The 22,120-nt window shown below is 37.4% G+C and overlaps 1 protein-coding gene across 1 annotated transcript in view; it reads right to left on the reverse strand.

Moving 5' to 3' along the window:
• SPAG16 (sperm associated antigen 16) overlaps positions 1-22,120 on the reverse strand; it is a 337,389-nt gene that overhangs the window by 279,675 nt on the left and 35,594 nt on the right. The window contains 1 exon segment of the mRNA XM_065750928.1: positions 6,101-6,231. Within this exon segment, the coding sequence (XP_065607000.1) occupies positions 6,101-6,231 (131 nt within the window).

The raw sequence follows: 22,120 nt of genomic DNA on the forward strand, positions 1-22,120 counted from the left end.
AGAATTACAGACATACTGCTGAAACTAATCTAAGCCCTGAGAAGAAGTGCCTTCTCTCCTGAAGTGATTTTTCAGAAAGGTGCTTTTTTGTCTCAGCCAAATTGGAGAAACATTTTGAAACATATGTGCCAACAAGAAACACTACATGCTGGGACCGTTAGTCCCAGAAACACAGATTTACCAAGCTGGTCTAGGACCTGCTGGTATAAGAAAAACAATTCCATTCTGGAGGTAAATCTTAACCATCAGAAATAAAGCTCTGAAATTCATATTTGGGGGGAAAAGAATAAATAAATACCATATTTAAAGTCAGAGAGCTGTGGGTCTCGAGTACGAAAAATATATTGTAAGAACGAATGAGTAAGATACTGAACAAAATGAACAGGAAAAGAAAGGTAGAGTTGTGAATCACTAAAGGGGGAAGGTGAGGAGAGCAAGACATGCCCCATATACTTAGTAGCGCATATATATATATATATATATATACATACATACACACACTATATATATATACACTATATATATATACACTATACAGTAGTACACCAAGACTTCAAAGTCTGCTGTGCTTGAGCTCAACATCTGTAGCAGCAACACTGTATGGCTATAGGTACCTCTAGAAAATCAGGGATAATTTCCATAGGAAAAATAAGCAGCAACTAACACTGCTAACGCAAACCTTCAATTCACTGTGTGTTCATGCAAGGAAGCAGCACATGACAGCACAATTAACAAAACCAGTTCTACTGTTAATGGAAAGATGCAATTTAATAACATTAATCTATAATGCTTTTAGGGAGTCAAATAGAGGGCTTAAATAATAAATAAGAGTTTGGCACCTCCCCAGATTTTTCCTCTTTGATGAGGAATTTCACCCCATGAATTATGAACTCCTAACACTCCTTTTCTCTAGCTTGTGTTCTCTCAGGACACGATAAGACTCATATGACTGATCACCTCTTGGCAGATGGACACTATTTTGCCTGGCACTGCACAGGCACAGAGCAAAAGGACATTACTTCACCAGCTGTACAAAAACACAGAGATGGAAACAAATAGTTGGAATACAGGAAGAAGGAAGACAACATTCATCAGTTTGACAGGCAGCAGCCTCAGCAAACCATCAAGCTACCCACTGTCAGAAGTGCAAGGCATTGCAGTAAAGAAGAAAATCAAGCTGTGACAAAAAAGCCATCTTGAAATGTTAATATGAAGCTCACTCCAATTGGGACAGGTAGTAGAAGTAAAACTAACAAGATGTTTGCTTACAAACTGATCTACAGTACTTCCATTACCTCATTCAAACACAACAAGTCATAACAGCCTGCTTCTCCCATCCTTTATGAGAACAGTCTGGGAATAAAAATGAAAACTAGGAGGTATGCCTGAAAGAGAGTTAAAGCAGGACAGTGACTGAAACAAGTGGCATGGTTCAGTAAACGACTGCAGAATTCTCTCTGCATCAGCTTGAAACTCTGAAGAAAAAACACAAATCTCCAGCATTGTATTCTACGGCTAACTTAAGACTAGTTCACAAGGAAACTCCCCACGTTAACACTCACCAAGTAATCTTCCAGCAGAGGTCATTGCTTTGTATGCTTGTGTATGTACGTCTGTGTATCAATACAGAAGTATTCATATGTGAAGGAGGAAAACATAATAGAGGAGCCAAGGGTATATGGATCCACAGTTTTGTTCAGTCTCACCTCTATCACTATGCACCACAAGACTAACTTTAATTTCAATTTTTGAATAAGCCTTATAAAATCACCTACACATTTTATACTGCAAATCAATTTGCATGGTTCCCAAGGAGATAAGTTGTAAAAATCTCATCTGGAATCGACTGATAAAAAAAAAAAAAGGGGAAAACTAGCATAATAAGATATAATGATGAATTCGTCCCCATAGAAAAGTTACTTGTTACTGGGCCCATCAGGAAAGCTTAGATAATCGCTAAACATTTCATACTTGCTTTTCTTTACACTTATCTCCAGCTCTGTATTTCACTGTGCCCAGGCACAACAGCTTTGATATTCTATCTTTTACAAAATATTGAACAGGAATAAAAGACGTGGGAACATTAATTTACTTGTAAACAAGAACATACATTTCCTATTTGTAGGGGTATACATTTAAACTACCAGGTCATGTGCTTTATGAGTTTCATCTGCAATCAAAAGGCATTAAGAATTGCCATTCCTGATAAACATCAAATAAGCTTTGAATGGAGATTTGTAAGCTATGTCCGTGGTGCATGGCAGGAAGAAGGAAGAGAAGGCACCTTAAAATATGTAACTAAAAAGCAAGAACGGGTGATGGAACCTTCACTCAACATCCTGCTTGAGTCGAGGGTATTAAGAAAGGTTACAAGTAATTAGCAAATAGCTAATATTTTCACAACATTATTTTTCTGGTCTAAGATTTAAACAACACAAAAAAAAAAACTAGAGAAACAGGAGTTTTTTCTAACTACAAAATATACTAAATGACGTAAATTTCAGTATTGCACTGATCTCAAACTCACGTCATTCCTACTGCTAGTTTTCAGCTGCACTTCAGATCTGTCCAACATAATACAAGATACTTTTCTATTTTCCAACACCATACTAACCACTAAAAATGCACTGAATAATGTTTGCATAGGCATCTTTCTTTTCCCACATGAAGATAATATGAACTGTGACAGATGTACCACACAGAGTGACACAGAAGTACCTTTCCTGCTAAGCTATCCAAACCCCTTGGGATGCAGATAGCAAGCAAGGAGAAAATGGACAGTAAGCAAGTAAGAATCAGAAGACGATGTTTGCATTATAGATCGTACAGCCCTTCTTGCAGGCAGAGTAACATTTACTGGGATACTTGCAAGGACACTAGAGCAATGTGAGCTTAATGCAGAAGAGTGTGTATGTGAAGATTTGAGAAGTGGGAAACATTCAGTTTGGCAAAAAGTAAACATGGTTTCCCAAGGGATTTTTTCTCCATACCCAAGGAGAGGCGTTAACGTCTGAAAGCATCACCTTTAAGTAAAAAGTCTGAATGCGGATTTGCTGGAGCTGTATTTTCTACAGGAAAGTAGAAGTTTCTATTAGTACAGACACAAAGGTTCTGTTCTTATTAGATATTGCTTCTGGTAAGTGAAACCTACACCAAAAAAAACCCCAAATCTGATCTCCTCCAAAGTCAACAGGATAATTTCCATCTATCCTATCAACTACAAGAAACAGTTCTCATCCAGTAGTTACTGGTTTATCTTCCATCTGTAAAGCCAGACAAGCAATCATCATTACTTTAAATAAGTTTAGTGGAAGTTCAGTAGTTCTTCAAATGCACTATTTTCATTTAATTCCCTAAACAGAGAATTTAATCCAAGTCATTTTTCTCTAAAAAAAAAACCCCACGATTTATGCATTTAATAACCCATTGGACTTCTAAGGAAAGAGAGCTCCAGGACTGAATAGCTGCTCTGTCAAAGTGAAAGCAATCCCCAAAGCTCTGTGTGCATTAGCTCTATGCCTCAAGATTCCATAGCATCTTGTAAGGTATGAACTCCATTTGAAACTTTCCCCAAAACTTAAGTATTCACAACTTCTCTCCCTCATATAAATTCTTCACCATCTGCCACTGGTTTGGTACTGAGTCCTTTCCTTCAACATAAAGACCTGTTTTCTTGAAACACACAGGAATACTCAGTGTTTTTGCTTCAAATAAGGAAGGGTGTTAAAAATACTCCAGAGGAGACACTGTCAAAAATGATCTACCTACAGGAAACGAGGTGACATTACAGCCTTCACCATTAACAAGACAAGAAAAAAAGCCTTTCCAGTCACTTCAAAAGATTGATTTTAAGTAGTGATATACAGACAGGAAAAGCTTTTTAATTAAAACAGCTAGGAGTTTCTAAGTGTTCTCTCATAGTTAAACATGTAGAAACAGCAATCCACTATGTTCATAAAGATTTCTAAGCAAATAAGAGGTTCAGTTACTGTCTGTGGTTATAGTGCTTACATTTTTGCAACAACATTTTAACATCTTTTGCTTTTCATGCTTTTATATTGTTTTAAACAAGCATTTCAAATCATTTTAGAGCTCTATCTCGACCCTTCACTTTCCTTAAAGCAGTGAAAAGTGATGAAAAGTCAATATCGTATTGTCAAAACATGAAATTAAATAAATACTCCAAAATTGTATTTTTTTCCTTTCTACTTCAGTTTGTTTCTTGAAGCAAGTTGTTAAAGAGATTCCAAGTAACTGTAAAAAGATCCAATTTATTTTAACTAGTTAATTTCATTCCTGAGAGGTATTGTATCCTCAAGGTGTGACATCCATTCAGTAACCGTGTGAAGTACCCAGAACTTTCAGTGCATGCAGCCATCTCTTCTACTGATAACTAGAAACACTGGATATAAAGATCTAGAATAATGCTTTAAGCAAGGTATAAAAATACCATTCAAAAAGGCAAGGGATAGAAAGAATATTCGTACATGAACACATCATGCTTACCTTGTTCTTTTCAAGTACACAGCAACTGTAATTTAGGTAGAGGTGTCCTTCCTTGATAAGCTTATGAGCTATCACTACTTATAATTGCACATTACATATTTTAATACTTAGGAGTAATTTGCCATAAAATTTAAAAGTAGCTTATAACAGAAATCTCGCTTTCAGCTGCAGGTAAAAGGAAAGTTCTAAACATTAACATGAAGACAATTACAATACTGCCTTTTATGTAAGCCTTGTGATCAGACAACCTGGAACACTTAAGTTTTCATCTTTACTCTGCCTGACACACTGAAAATCTTGCAGGGTGGAAGGCTTTTCCTTCTCCTCCAGTCTGTTTGCTGTTGGTTTTTTTTTCCACCATTGTCGCACTTACTGCTTTGTGATAAACCCACTAACTCCCCAACATTTCATATGGATTTGATACCATCTCCTCAAAGTAGCAACACTGATTTCTTCCCCAATTGGCCTCATACAACTATACAATACTGGAGAAAATTATTCAAAATATTACCTTAAGTGTTTGGGGTCAGGAATTAGCCAGATAGAAAACCAGAATCAAGTATTTGAGAGACTAAGGAGGAAGCCTGCCTAGCTAGAACAAAACAGTACAAAATATGGGGAGACAACTACAAGTCTGTGAGCTGTGCATTACAATTATTGCACCTATAAAGATTGTTTCTCATCTCGCAGACAAAATTACCTGACACTCACCTATCCCAAAAAGCATTTTGTAATTTGTGTCACTGCTTTACTTGGCTCTGGTATTCTGTACTGTTTAAATAATTTAATCTTATTTCTTCACAACGCTGATGTTTGCACAAGTCAGTCAACTGCCAAACTGCTACCCTGCATGAGAATGGCCCACACTTTCAGGCTTTTAAAACATAACTAAACTGGACTGGTTCCTAGATGCAACAAGAAATTAAGCTACTAAAATTAACACTATGAATATTTCTTATTTGTTTTGTTTTTACAGGAACACCCTCAGAAGTAATCTACTAGCAGCTGGACTGCAGTAAGAAAGAACTGTGCTGCACAAAACTTATTTGAAAGAAAAATAATCAATGACTTAAAAAAAGATTAATATCATAACTAGACAATTTGGAATCATCATACTAGCACTAGCTTTTCTTCCTGTAGCTAGCAAGCCCTGAAATGTCAATGCTTACAGGCTATTGCACACTCTTAAATAATCTGAATTTAAACTCTTCTCATTTTTGACCCAAGGGAATAAGCTGTAACCAAACACAAACCACAAAAATATTCAACATTTTAGTTCAGCATTCTGGAACTAGACTTTATAGACATCTCTGGTACCCACTTCTCTATGTGCTAAGCAAATCCCACCCTTCTGACAAAGAAGACGAATCTCATATGAGCAAAACTGTTTACGGATTGTTTTATCGTGCTTGTGCTCCCACTAAATTTCATGATCTTTTTCTCCAGTTTTACATTCTTCAGACAATCTCCCCGTCTGGAGCTGCTTGGTTACTGAAATTTTACTTCAAATAAAAGCTTTTCTGAATGACCTGCTGTAAAATAAGACTCAACGTGTATTTAACAATAAAATAAATGTACTGTCAATGGCTCCTACCAGCTCACTGCTGAGTCGTGCAGTTTCAAAGTGTTGTCCAGTTTATACTCTCCATTTTTCAGGGGTGGACTACACTCCTTAGCATGAGCGTGGCGTGGGTTAACTTGAGTATCTACAGGGAACTTCGAATCCTAGGGGAAAAAAAAATATACATAAAATTAATTTTCAGAAAAGCACCTTCCCATTCATGCAATGTACTACTCATTATGTTAACTTTCAAAACACATTTTGATCTTACTTTTTGACTTTTTTTTCCCCTCTGCTCAATTTTTTATTAATTATTAAATCACCACTGTCCTGATTTTATCCTGACACATATTGTTAAAGATGAATGCAGGCATATCTGGAAGACTGAGGCCTGTAGCCAACAGCTGAGTATTACAATATTTATTAATTTGGTCTTCTAACATCATATTCTTATGAGTTAACGACTAGACAGTCATTGCTCTAGGAAGAGATCAACCATCAACAGTGAACTTACATATGTTACAAGAACTTCAAAGTTCACTGTCTATACTAGCAAAACCCCTTCAACCAATACCCAAAGAAAGCTCCTGTGTATTTCAGAGTAGCAGCTGTGGGAAAGAAGCAACTCTGCACAGTAGATGCTTTCAGATCAAGTTTAAAGTGACAAGTAAAATTCTGCTGAAGTTTAAACTCAGTTATGAGTTACTGTAATGATGAAGGTGTAGATAAACTCAGCATGATATTTTTATATTTTAAGTGCTATTTAATATTTAATAATAGTGATATTTAAGTGCTTCCTACTAGAGGAATTCAAAAATCCATGTAAGAAAATCAAGTCCGAGCAATTCATGATCTCTGCTTCCAGTATTTGGTGGCAGGCAGTCAAATGTTAAAACCAATTAGATTTCAAATGGATGAATTATTTTTCCTTAAGCAGAAAAAAAAAAGCTTAACAAGTACAAAACCACCACTGTAAAATGCAGCGCTCTATCCTGCACTGCATCACCTCATGAGCAACAGTTAACTTTCAGAAACCCTCTCATTTCATTAAGAGTTAGAAAGCTCCTTTGACTAACTTAGAATGGATCAACTTCCCTCTCACTCTCCAAATTACTCCATTTATATTTCATTTCCTTCACTTTACCTTGCATATAGCTCCTAAGCAGAAATGGAAAGAGTAAAATCCTAGTATCACGCTCAGCACCATAGCATCCATGCTATAATCACTGAATTACCAGCTAAATACAACCACTTCTGTTACTGTTCTAAGTGGAAAAGTGATTGAAACAGAGAGAACGCTGCCACATATGTACAGATAAATAATACAGTGCAAAGGAGATAGAGGTATACAATCTTTTTTTCTTCTTCATGTATATATGTATACCCATACCAAGAGTAACACCAGGGGCCATTCCTGCAGACCACAGTGCTTGGACAACATCTTTTTCTCTATTCAACCAGCTTCACATGCGGCATCTTGCCAGCAGAAGTCACCAGCACAGCACTTGCTGGAGAGAGGACCAGAACCTCAGGGTGCAGTCTGAAACTGGTAGTTTCAGATGTGCAGCCTTATATTGGCTTCTCCAAAGCAGCAACACAGTGAGACAGCACCTGCACTGAATCTAGCCCTTGTAAAACTCATTTACAGACTTGAAGCCAAGTCTGTTCTTCAAGGCTCCTGTTCACTCATCATAAAATACAGAAAAAGATCAACCATTTGGGCTGTGCAAGGAGGTCTCTGTCCTTGACACTTGTGGCTTCAAGTGAGAAATCTGTATTATATTTTTAAATTCAGATGAAACTAATTACATGAATTAGATATAAATTTAGATTGAATCCTGAAGATAATTCCCTCCACGAGACATCCAAAGAGTATGGTATACTCACCTCATTTGGTATGAATGACAAACACAAAAACAGACAAAGGAAGGCCAAAAAAATAATCAGATGTTGACTGCAGTGGATGGCTCAGCAAAGATTCGTGGCTAACACACTTAGGACACACTGCAGGACTGGATTCATATAAAGACCCACATCCTTGTAGCAGACAGGAGAACACAGGAACAGTAAAAAGAGTACTTAAAAGGGAATACTAAAACACCTGGAGTCAGGACTGGCTCTGCCAGGTAGGATGGACTCAGAACAAATGAACGGCCCTTCTTTCTGACAGCCATGTCAAAGAAACAGACATCAGATGGCTGTTTGAACATCATCTGCACTTGTCGTGTACTATCAGCTTGAAATAACTGTTCAGGACTCCAGGCAGGCAAACTGCACACAGCAGCATTCCAAACTCATATCTTCAGAAGATCAAATGCTGAAGAGAACTAATATTACATCATGATTGAGAATCTTTTTGATACATAACAACTATATATCAATCATTATCTGAATATGAAGTCGTTTGGTGCATTTGAGCATCAGCTTAACCACGTGCTTTAAAGTAACATGAATGAATTTTCCACACCAAAAGAAAAATCTGCCACTCCAGAATTGAGTGGAAGGCAGATCTGCTTTCTTCAAAACACATTTTTTCTTGCAACCACAAAGCCAGTAACACAAATTACATATAAACATACCCTTAATCCTTACAGGTTAACTTTCAACCCACTGGTTTTTATTAAGATTGGACTAGACTTATTACCATCTCTCGTTAATCAAGCTGAACAGGTTTATTACAAGCAGATTACCATTATAGAGAGTAAGGAAGGCAACTGCACACAATATACTGTAAGCACTACACTAGTCATTCCAAGATCACTTGCTAAGACCACAGTATTCTAAAGACTTGTGATCTTTTTTTTCAAGCATTTTCAGGACACCCTGCTGTGAGAACCTTTAAAAGAACAAAGTTACTGTATTATTTAAAATACCCACAACAGCTAAGATTAAGAAAGGAACAGAATCTGTGCATTTTATTCTGATAACATGTAGTAGTAGGATATGCACTTCTGCTGCTGCTGCCATCAAATTAAGTACAAGTTCTGTGAATTTAAAGGAATAAGTATGCAGTGATTTTCAGACTTAGAGACTATCAAGAGAACATCATCCTGTTTCCCACTTCAGAAGCTTTCTATTCTAGATGTCCTGTAACGATACTAGAACCTAGAATCGAACTCTTAAATGACTATCAGGATAACTATTAACATTAGCTAATGATTTGATGACTTCAGTACCAGTGTAACTATTACTGATGAGACCTGAAAAGCATTTTTCACTGACCTATGGCTCCAACCTTACAAGAAAGCCCAATAAAATCAGTTCAAAATCCAGTGGTGTTTGTTTTGCATTGCTTTTTTTAAGCTTGACTACTGAAAAGGACCGGGTCTGACAAAAGCTTTAGATGTTCAATGCCTCACACTCTCGATCACAGACATCAATATAAGTTGTGTCCTACCTAAACCATGTTTATGTTTTCCCACTGAAGCTAAGAAGCTACATGCTTGGTTTGGTTCACAGAAAAATTTCTATATTAGTTTCAGTGCAATTTTTTAGTAAGCTTGTATGGATATGTAAAACTTTAGCTTCAAGTAGCCTTAATGATGCTCAGATATTCCATTCCCAGAACAACAGACCCCATTTCTGCAGAATGGAAACACTGCCAGTGGTTAGAAACCTAAGGTGCTGGTATTACCTTTCTTCTGACTGAAAAGGAAGCCAAAACCCTAGGGAGATTCAGCAGAGTAGATGACCACATTCACCCTCTAAAGACAAGAAGGGTAAATTTGACCATAACTCAGGTATCAACAAGGCACCTGTATCTTGTACTGAGGTGTTAATTAACACATACACCCTGAACCACCCATTTCACACAGATGAGCTGCCTAAACGTACTTATATTTGTTTTTAAAGACATTCTAAGTAACACAGAAGACAAGAAAGAAATGCAAACATACTCTGAAAAGCACTGGGAACTTGGAAGATTTCCTCAAAGCTCAATTTTAAACATTTATACAATAGTTGAGTCTGCAATATTTACTATACAAAGGCTAAAAGGCAAACTAATGAGATTAACTGAAAATCAGGATACTCCAAATCTTCGCCTTTGTGCAAATCATTAATATTATTTATCCTCATTTTCCTCAAAAACAATACAATCAAGACCTCTGCATTTATTCCTGAAATTCTAGTTTTGACCTCCTGTGCTGTGATAATCCTTTATTTTACTAGAGCATGAGATTCAGACTCAGTTGTAGAGATAATTAATACGTACGGCTCAGCCTGAAGGGTCTGAACAGATCGGCATCACTTGACATGGCCAGGTGGAGCACTGTCTGAACTCCCCCCAGAACACAGCAGTGGAAGCCAGTTAAAACACACTGAGACAGTTCCTGCAGTATACTGGGCTTTGTTCACTCCTGTATCTGCTACGTACTAGACATTAGTGCTACGACAAACATGAAAAGCTATTAAGGCTTTCTCTTACATCGGTATGAAAGGGAAAGTAATGTTTAATTTCACAGGCAGGAAATGCATCCTGTTACCTTATCATCAAAGGCAAGGAACATTAAATTCAAAATAGTGTCCTAGAAAGAATTTCAGTGAACCATAACCATTCTGAATGCACATCCTCAGTCACTGACAGCAACAGAAACAAATGGTGTGCTGTACCTGCCCAGACCATCATTTAGGAACTACATTATCTTTGTCATCTAAAGTTACAGGTGAAACAGACTGCAAGCCACTGATAAAAAGTGCCCACAAAAGCCACCTCATTTACATGGAGTATTTCCACAGCTGTCAAAAATACTAAAAGGAAAAAGTAAGCACTACCAACTCCACTTGTTTAGAAGGCAGAGGGAGAACATCCAAATGGTAGCTCCTCAGCAAACATCCATACACCCATGTATTAAGGATCCAGTACTTCTCACTGACCTTGATGTACATGACAAGTTAGAGATCAACCGCAAACCAAGCTGAAATTCTCTACAGGAGCTTACAAACCAAGCTCTGTCATGGGAGTCTCTGACCATCACCTCCCTGATAAGATACTATATAAAACTCACCTTGATGGTAAGTTATTCAATTTAAAGAATTTACCCTTACAGCTTGCTTCTCATCTTGAATTTTTACATGAAGACTGAATATTTTTGCTAATCAAAGCAAGGTTTTTCTGAGCAAGTCTACAGCTTTCATTTGCCTTGAGGAAGATACAAGAGATTCTCCATTGTCAAAGCAAAACAAATGCAGAATTCATCCCAGAGCTGAGAATAAACATAGCCTACTGTCATACAAAACAAGAAGCAAGCAAATCAGTTCATCTATGTAAGGGCTTGGCCTTGTTTGTATCACCATTACATAGTTTTAGGTTTCTCTATTCAGATGCAAGAAACTGAAGTGTACAAAAACTATTCCACAGTATGGAACTGCCAGCAAATAAATCGTTCTGTTTCCTCAAATCAAAAAAGTTGAAATTTTGAGGCAAGGACCATTTGCCACTCATCTGGGGGATCCAAATCCCCTGCTGAGTGAACAGGAGGAGCAATCTATTTCTTCCTGCAAAAATTTTATCAGCCCTAAAACATCAGTAGCAGTTCTGATCAGAAATTACAAAGGTCATACTCAGACTGCATCTACCCACACACAGAGGCACAGTTAGCAGCACACCTCCCAGCACATCCATGCGCACAGCTTCAAGCAAGCACTACACATTTCATTCAGAAACAAAATCTATGTACTAAAAATGATATTATTCTTAGGACATAGTACTACATCAGTGTACATCACTCATCACACTTGATGTGTGTTATCGTCTAAATAAATTCAAGGAAGTGTTCTATTCTTGCTCTCCAAATCAGGAATATCTGTGCCCTTTGATTCTTGGTCAAGTACAGCAATAATTGGTGCTAGCTACATTTACACACCAGTTCAATTACCTTCTTACTCAAAGTTATAAAGAGATAAAATTTCAAGAACTGTTTGCCAGAGTCCCTTGAAAAATCACTTCTTACATTAAAAAAAAAAGCAGAAGATATACTCATAAAGTTAAAGGACACAAATTTCTCTACATTGCATTTTTCAGATTTCAGTTCCTAAACATCAAAGTAGTTCCACAGAAATCAACAGCACTACTCAAAATTAAAAATATAGTTTCTAGAATGGGGTTTCAGTTTCATAGTACTTCTCAGTTGTAATCCAAATTATCACAGGCTACAAATTACCAAGAAATCATACATTCAAACAACAGAAATAATACAGAAGATAATTTAAAATATATTTTTATAAACCAAGGGAATTTAGCTGCTCACAATGAATGAATCTTAGTTATTAAGCTATTAAGAAAACACGTCAAGCAAGAAAGTTTAAAGAAGCAAACCAGAACATGAGATTTCCAAACTATTCATTACTCCTGCTCTTAGAATTATTACAAGAATTAGACAATTCCTGGTGAAAGATGTGAATATAAGCCACTATTAAGATGACACGAGACATTACTTAATTCTGAAGATATTCAGTGCATCCAGCAAACAGAACACTGTCAGCAAAATACTCAGGGCTCTGCGTGGCCTGATGCTTTACATTCAAACAACTCCATCTCAGAAAGCACCAATGACTATACTGAGTGTACTACAGCAACTTTACACCTTGTTTTACTATATTAATCATGACTACAATTATATCACAAACATCTGAAATACAAGGAAAGGAAGTTGAAAGCAATAGCAGGAGAGCGCAGTAAAACTTTTACTGCACACTACATCTTGCCTGGCTTGCTAATAAAAAAACAAAACATCACCTACAAAGGTTGTGGCAACATAAATCCCCCTTGTTCGGTACATAACTCTGACAGCTCGTCTTAGTGGTGGGGTATTTTTGTGAGTTTTTTTAAATAAACATGAAGATAGGATGTAATAGGTTACGAAGTCAGATTAATTACAAGAGTTCCCTGTGACTGCTCTGCTGTTATATACAAGGCTGCTGTCTTCACGCAACCCTTCAGAGTTTGTGAAGTGGTGCTCACAGTAAATTTAAGCCTGAAACTGCTCCTGACAATGGCAGCTTCAATGGTGTGACAAAATAAGCCTCCTACTGCCACTGCTGTGCAATAAAGAAACTGGGAAGCAGCAGCACTGTAAATACAGCTGTATTACAGACACTCAGTACTCTTTCTGACCAGAGCTCTTATTAGCACTCGCTGAAATTTACTGCAACCGTCGACCATAAAGGGGATAAACTTCAAGACAGAAAGCTACTGCAACATATTAATATTTGGTTTCTTTTATTGCAACTATTAAAGCCTTATTTCTCAATTACTCATCATCTCAGATATTTGAAGAATAAGAGGAAGCTAACAATTACAAAATGCTCCATCACTGAAAAGTAACAATTTTATTCATATTTTTACTACTACAGCTTGTTTAATTTTTACCGCCACTATCTCAAAAAGTCAAGGTATCAAAAGAAAAAGCCTTACTCCTCACAAAACGTGCTGCCAAACTCCACAGAAATAAACCAAGGACAACGTTTTAGCTTCTGGTAAAGCTTACAAACTCCTCAGCACCTCAGTTAATCACATGTCTCAGTTTAAAGCAACAACACTGCGGAGGATGCTCTTAAGGAGAAACATGATGTTCACGTGGAACTGTAATGTGATCTGTACCCAAAGACAGACACGTTAACCTAAGCCTTCAAAACCAAATAGGAACAAAGCAGGCACTCTACAGGCACGCTTGAGTGTTTCAGAATATTTGCTTTAGGAAGTGATCTCTCCAAGGATGTCACAGACAGCCACAACACTCAAGATCTCAAGATTCCCACCAACGTACAGCAAATCTAGGTAATAAAAGGCCTATGAAGCCCACTGAGCTGCATGGATGCTTAGAGGACAGAGCTTGCCCAAGGAACTCTGACAACCAACTACAAAAGATACGTGGATTTAGAATGCTCTGCACCCGTACTGAATGGAAAACAAATGCCTCTAACCCATAGAGATGAACAGTTTCTTGAGTTCTTTCTTTCTGTTTTATGAAACAAACAGTTCACTGAAGATCTGTCCTATCTCTGGGAGGATAGCTATGCCACGCAGCTTCTTCCATTTCTTCTAACATCTCATGAAACACCATTTCAGTCCCTTCTTTTGTTTACCTACAGGATAACAGCACAACCAACAGCCTCCTGTGAATCAGTAAGACAAGGGAGGAGCCACACTGAAAACATGCTAGTACTTGAAGATATTACTAGTTCTGAGCAGCTAGTCTCAAAATAATGCAATGATCATCCAACTTATAATTGATTACTCCTTGACAGAGGGAATATAATCATGCAATTAATTTCAATTCTTTAATTTAAAATTAAGCATTATTACTACTTTAAGTTATAAAATCTGTAACAGTACTGACATGTCTGGACTTTAGAAATTTACTCTGACTTGCATTAACAGAAATCATGATACAAAGTGAGCACCAGTGGAAGAATAAATTCAGTGGTTTACTGGCAGCAATTCTGAACGCACTGACCCGAGTCCTGTGTCACAGCACCACATCATAATGATAATATATTCTGTTTGTTTTTCAAAAAAATAAAAACCAGGTACTCTCTAACATACAGATAATCAATCCTTCACAAGGTATAAATATCCTCTATGCTCATACACCATAAATAAACGATGCAACTACATATACTCTGTAATTTTAAACAAGCAGGTGAAGGCACTGTCACAGAGCTCAAGTGGACCATTTGCCAAGGAGAAGTGACAGCACATTAATGAGAACACTGCAGTAAGTTACCATGATGCCATGCATGTATTTGACACCTCCATTTTCACAGCAGTTTTGTATGTCACAAATAACCGTATCTTATTCCTAAAGATGTTACCCTCCCCATCCCCTCCTTTAAATGGTTTGTACTTGTAAGAGCTACTATATTTACAACCAATGGTAAAAGAAACAATGGTGCAATAAAACACCAACTTCTGCCAATTATAGTTTTATTTTGTAGATTTAGATTTTTGCTTACAATGCAATTAAACTTCAGTGATACTTGAAATTACTGCAGTACACACAGTGTGTGCTACACAACTCAATTAGGCACGCTAAAGAGGTAATTTTGATGACATGACAGATCAAATTGCTTCAGCTTTCTGGCACACTTTAAATATGCTGCAGCACTGTCATTTTATATAGATATTAAAAATTGTTCACAGTAATTAATAACAATGCTATCTACTACAGAAGTACACTATAGTAGAGTTGATTAACAACTTCAAATGCTTTCTTAAAATTAGTTGTCAAATTTCAATTTAGTTTCTTGAAACAGACACATGAATTGAGAAGTTAGTTAATAGGTACTGCTCGTCCAAATGCAAATGTGTAAGAAGTCCCTGAGATCATATATAAGGATGTATGGATAACGTAGTATGATAGACAGCATGGCACCATTCTTATTAAATCACAAGCTATATCACATTTATGCCTGCCAGCTAGGCAGCCACAGCCCAGCACAGGCCTAACCCCAGGGGTCTCCGTGGATGACTAATGCACACCTATCTCCTTGCTGGTATCATTTAAGGGACTCTGCAGTGAGACAGGAAGGAAGCCTGCCACAAGCAGGTTGCCAAAACTCTCTACAATGGTTCCATAACCAAGGAAAATAAATGGTGATCTAACACGGATAAGGTCTTAATCCTTCTTGTCATCCTCCCCCCATAGAAACACCCCTGCTTTCATTGCAGAGCCTCTTACACATACTGAACAACATAAATATGCTATCACCTGAGGGTGCACCATTACCAAGTAGCTAACACCTCCACGAGCCATCTGCAGAGGAGAAGTTCAAGAAAGTCTGTCATAAACTTTGCTTTTGTAATCATTATAATTAAACTAGGTGCCTTTAAGGTTCCTGAAATTTAGCTCACACCTGCCATGACAGCTCAGTCCTTTTAAACTTCTGGCACGATCTAAGACTTACTGAACTACCTCAAAAGTAACTCCTGTCACTATCACTCTTCTTGTAGAATGACCAATATTTTTTCCATGCAAATATTTCATTTTGAAATGTTCATCCTGAGTGTGCACAGTTCCCTATTTTTAGTTTCTCTCCTGAGAAACACACAGGATGTCTGAATTCCTGACAATAGGAAATCTACTTTCACGTCTTCAGGATTCCAACACACCTTACAAATATAATACTGCAGTTGCACAGTAGGCTGAGAAGATGGGAGATGTACAGACAGACATTACTTCTTTAAATAGGGCAAGACTACATTCAAGCACCCCCGACTACTGTTAAGAAAAATAGGTTTATTTATTATAATAAACCGTGGGACTAGTGCATTGCCATATACTATATAGACAAATATTTAAGTGTAAACATGAACAGTATATAATTTTTTACACACATGAATAGGCATGACAGTTTGGAAGATGTGAAGCACGAAGAAGAATCTGAACTTAAAGTTCACCACCTCTGTACTTAAAAAAAAATGGAATTAAAATCTTCTTTGAAAACATTCTTGCTGCTGGACATAAGTGCTGATTAAGAGATTAATGAAATCAGAAGACTGCAACGCACACAGGCCCAGGGAAGCTTTAAGCTGGCACGTCCAATGCTGATTTCTAATTGCTGAAGTTCATTGAGAATATTTTCCCAACTCAAGCTCAGCAGTCAAAAAGATTATAAGCAAAATGAACAAGATCACTTTATCAGTTAACAAAATGTTTTGACGGTACAAAATACTGCCAAATGTTTCTTCACAAATTCCTTTCTCAAGCACTCGTGGCACATCACAACCCTAAGAGTTCTGAAATAACACTATGACTTCCTAGCATGTAAGGAACTGGAAATATTCAACACTAAACTCGAGGACTGTCCAAACAAATACTGCTATATTCTTCTGCTCTCCAGCTTTTACCACATTCACCAGCAATTTTTGAGATATTTACATAGACTAACAACTTAAGTTAAAAGAAAACACTACTAAATTGTGAAGACTCCTGGAATCATTAGCCACATCTCTACAAATTCTGTACTAAGACAACGAAAGAATCAACAACAAAGAAGTTACATAAAAAGTAAAGAAAAGTGTACAGGAATAGCAAAGCCAAAGCAGAAGACAAAACTCCTTACAAGCCATGCTTACTTACAGATGTTTTGAAGTACAGTTTGTCTGCATTCACTCCTATTTTACTTCTAACACAGGCAGTGTAAAATACTGTATAAAAATATATTCTTTTTCAGATATCATTAGACACAATCCTACTGTGCACTTTTAATAGCAGAAAATTTTTTCTCCATAAGTTCACTCCTGACACCACTACCATCCAACACCCACGCTAAAGAGTCCAACAAGTTTTAAAGTAGACCATTCTTTCTCCTTCACTGACTTCCCAAATCTTCACACGTCTCCTTTTTCCATAAATCAGTATTCCACTTTTAAGGCATTGTCAGGAACCTCAAAAACTGCATATGCATTCTCAGTATCTAATATACATTACGTTTGCATAAGTAGAAAAGCACCTGCTGCCATGTTCTCAGTAACTGCTTCAAAAGCACAAAAGACTTACAAATGTTCATATATCAGCTACTTCATACACAATGAAGTAGTAAACACATTCTGGGTCCATTAGTTACCGATTTATTTGCAATTGCCCCTTGCAGATGCTGTCCATATTAATTCCCCTTGCATTTTATCATGCTGATTCAGTTTCAGGACAGGTAGTAACTGTTATTCCAAGCTTCACATAATGATTAATAATGAAAGCAGAACTCTAAGTACTTCGCCATGGCTGCTGATACAAAGCACTCAATATGCCAATGCTGGAGAATAATGAATTCTCTAGAACAAAAAGTTGATTATTTGACCACAGTATGTTAACCATACGTACCATACCAAAATGTGACAAAGCTGATCAATCTCTGCTGTAGCACGGCATAAATACTCTCAGCATTGCAGAAAGCAGACGGTACAGAACAGGCAAGTGAGGTACATACAGACTGACCTCATAAGCAGGCCACTGAAATAGGAAACTGTCACAAACTACCACGAGGTGGAAGGAAGACCATCTCTTACAAATTCATCAAGGAAGATTATAAAGCCAGAATGGACGCCGCAAGATTGAGGCCGTTGCACTTGCCTGAATTAACATTTACCTGGATCAGATGGAGCTTAATAAGACAATCAGATATTATATAGAAATTGGCAGAACGTCTGTCAAAATTGAAAAAGTTACTGCAACTCCAGTACAACTGAGAAATGCCTGAGTACACTCACTGTTGAAAAGCAACACTTTATTTCCAACCCAAAATTTCTTCAGACTCAATTTCCATCTACTGAATCATATTCTGCTTTTGTCTAAGTAAACACTCCTATTAGGGCCATTTTCTGTTCCCTTTGTAGCTGCTCACTGCCAATGATGGAAAAGCTCCTTAATTGAATTTGTGAAACTAAGCAGATTATATAATGGGATATATTTGTCAAATTTGGACTAGCTTCATATTCTCCACCCTAATCATACCACCATAAGAACACACTTTCCCTGGCTTTCCCCAGCATTCCTCATGCTAGACCTGTTAGAAATGCATCACTCTTTTGCAGAGCACTGCAAAGGGACTTCTCATTGAACTATCTGAAATAATCATTTCTGGCATTACTCTCTTCCTATAGCAAAGTCGGTTCTGTATAAAATTATCTACACAATTTTAGCCATTGCTGTAGTAAAAATAAAGCAAATTGATTTTTATTTGCATGCAGTTTACAAGCAATCCAGATTCTTCCTCTGACTTACTTAGCTCTATGAATTAAGTCCTCCCCAGAACGTCATCTGTAAACTTCATCAGTAATTCTGAATGCAGTCTGTTATAGATTGTTAATATTATTCCCCGTGTCACAGAGAAAAATCACTAAAAAGCATACAGCTACATCATATCTCTGACAGACACCCTGACCCACTCTGATGGTTCTTTGTCTAAGGATTCAAGCCATTCCTCGTCTTAGTAGCAGCAAGTTTTAAGCTGAAATTGTGCAACAATTGGTTAATGTGGATAAATCTCCTTTTTGCAATCATAGGATGATTTTTATTAACATTAGTAGTAATTATATGTATATTTCTTCAGATCTGTATATTAATCAAGTTTCTCATTTCATGAGTCATTTTCTGCGTCTGAAATACAGTTCCAGTATCGACAAATTCCTAGCAGAATCATAAGGAGACAATTACTTAGCCTTGAAAGAGAGAAAGAACAGAGCCTGACTCCTCAACTGCAAAGCAAATACTGAGGAGTTGCGTGGGATATCAAAACTGCAAGATGTTACTCAATTCTTGAAAACCAGCCCACGTACTCACAATAAAAAAGATAATTAGTTTATGTCAGTTAGGACAGACGGCATGTGGAAACTAAAATGAGTTTTACTCCCAAAACCAGGTACAGTTCACCCAATAGATCTGTTCTTTTGTATTCAAAACAGCACCTCCTAGGAAAGAGCACAAGCAGCAGTTTGTATTGCTTTTGTTACCATTAGCCCCTCAAAACCAACTCAATTTTGAAACGAAACTACATTCTGTTTGTCTTTTTTTAGTCTCCCTTTCCACTTCAGAAGTCCCCCCTCGTACACAGCAGCTTGCAAGTCCATCCTCTCTAATTGAGTCAAAAGAAATACCCAAAATTAAACCTCCACAGCTGTTCACCCAGCAAGGGAACCAAAGCAGCTTAGCATTTCAGTGCTACCCTAGGCACTGGGGTTCTGCCTCTACAGTTTCAAAGCCTTTATTAGAGATGCCGCACTTCATTCCACTCATCAGTACTTGCACCACCAGTATGAAGAACAGGGGCATTGGCTTTATTAATTTCCACAAGTACTATGTGTCAGTGCATCTCTGTGGGTTCTGAGAGTAACTGCTGTCAGCTTCTATGAGATGAAAGTGGTAAAACCTCACAGAATTGACAGACTGAGGTTTTGAGTCTAATATTTTGTTAATAGCAGAAATCTATGATGGACAGAGAGAGAGAGGTAACACACAAAACCACTCGGGAAAAACTGCCTAAACACAGGTTGAATCAGCCTGCTCTCATTCCAAGATTAAAATCTGGACTAAAAGTTTTAGGAAGGCTAAAAGGACAATCTGGATGAAATCAGAGGGAGACGATCATGAGGAAAAACAGACATATGTCAAGGAATTCTACCTCCAAGCATACACAAGCTAGCAGCGTACAGAACTAGTTGAGCAAAAAATAAAATGAAGAAAATGCATAAAATTCTCATCCTGGACTTGCACAGATTAACTACATGAAGAAGTTGCTAAGTGTCTCCGCATACCCTTTCAACATTGCAGCTGGAAAGATCATTCAAAAGAGCTTTCCTAAAAAGTTTTCAGAGATGAACACAGGATATACGTATGCATCTGCTAAGATTCGTGTGAAGTCTAGGACACAATACACTTTGAATCCAGCTTGATTAGGGGATAAGGTAGAGCATCAAAATACAGGAAATAAAAGGACTTGGATGTTCTCATTGCACATAGAGAACATCTAAATATGAAGAATGCCTGTGCTGATATACACTTGAGGTGCAATACCATCAACATTCAATTTTTAAGTGAGCAATAGAACTTTTGTGCCCTCTTCTCTCTGAAAGCAATGCTGTGCACGCTCAAGACAGTACTCACAGAGGTGTGAGCCTCATGCAAAACCGCCTGGAAAAATTTGTTCATATTTCTACTTAAGAAGGAAAACCAGCCACTGCTTTACTTTACTTCTCTATTTGTTTATATGTATGCACACATTTTTAATTACTGCCTTTCTCTAGCAAACCTAAAACAAAGCTTCACGATACACCTTCCCCACAATATCTTATTCAGATCACAATGATATTGCATTTCCTTTCCAATGTATTTTGTAAATAATTATTACCTGATATTGTGTGAACAGGACACAGGGTCCACCTTCCCACAGAAGCATCCTCTTATTATGAGGGGTTTTGTTGTTGTTTCACTATCCTTAGTATCTTCAACTATTGCTTTCTGTCCCCCCTTCATTTCATGCTCTAGCAAAGGCTTTTTTCCTGCAAATTCCCCAATTTGTGAATATCTACAGCAGTTCAAACCCCATTCTCTAGAATTGCCCCCTGGGCCCTGATTCATTGGTCATACAATTATTTCTAACCTCCCTTCGGATATGCCTGAGCAGACTTGCCTCTCCCTTACCCACAGTAAAACACACAAAAATACAATGAACCAATTCTAAATCTGAACTTCGCTCTCACTTCTATTACAAAACAATTTCTGCTTATGTAAATGCCTATCTCCTGCCACATCTTATTGGCAATCCTTCTCTACGTCTTCAGTAAAAGCTTTGTCATAACAAGCCACCTTAAGACATTCCTCTTTGTTGTAAAGCCAGTGGGACAAGGGCAGGCAACAAAATATTCCTTTGCTATTATTCTACTTGTGTCACAAGTCCTCTCTTAGTCTCCACTGATTTCCAAATGTAAAAAGCCCCCTATGCTTTTCCACATGTAAAGTTACCCATAGCTTTTTCTTGTTCTACTTTTGCACTTGGAAATTCTAAATCAATCTTCTAGCTGCTCATTTTTTAACTCACCTAAAACTCAAGCTCATTCTCCCTCTGTTTGCTTTAAGTTCACAGTCACCTGCCATGTTCCTAACAGCTTCTCACTCCATTTATCTCCTTCCATGTTTTTCTTCAATACCTAATTGGTACATGGAAAGCAAACTAGAACGATTATTTCAGTTATACAGCAAAAAAGACCTGTACTTGCATCTTTCCCATTCTTAAGCGTTACCCAGAATAGTACATAATCAGAAACAGTTTTTTGGGAAAACGCCTTTTTGATCTTGGGCATAAAAACTACTCCTCTTAGAGATCACCTTCAGTTAATCACTTCTGATCTGGAGTGCATGACTGCAAACTTCCACTTGTCAGTATTCAACCAAACACACATCATCGCAGCTCACTTATCATCTGCTACAGAAGATTCACAATCACCTGACCAACTGTTCTGTGCTTCTCCAAACTTACACTCATTTCTGTAATAAGTTGCAAACTGCCCTTTTATTTTCAACTCCCCAAAGATCTCATCATCTTACTCATAGAGCTGTC

Source organism: Cyrtonyx montezumae, unplaced genomic scaffold, assembly GCF_038088225.1.
Source record: "Cyrtonyx montezumae isolate F1298 unplaced genomic scaffold, pur_monq_1.0 scaffold_7, whole genome shotgun sequence".
Taxonomy (NCBI): Eukaryota; Metazoa; Chordata; class Aves; order Galliformes; family Odontophoridae; genus Cyrtonyx; species Cyrtonyx montezumae.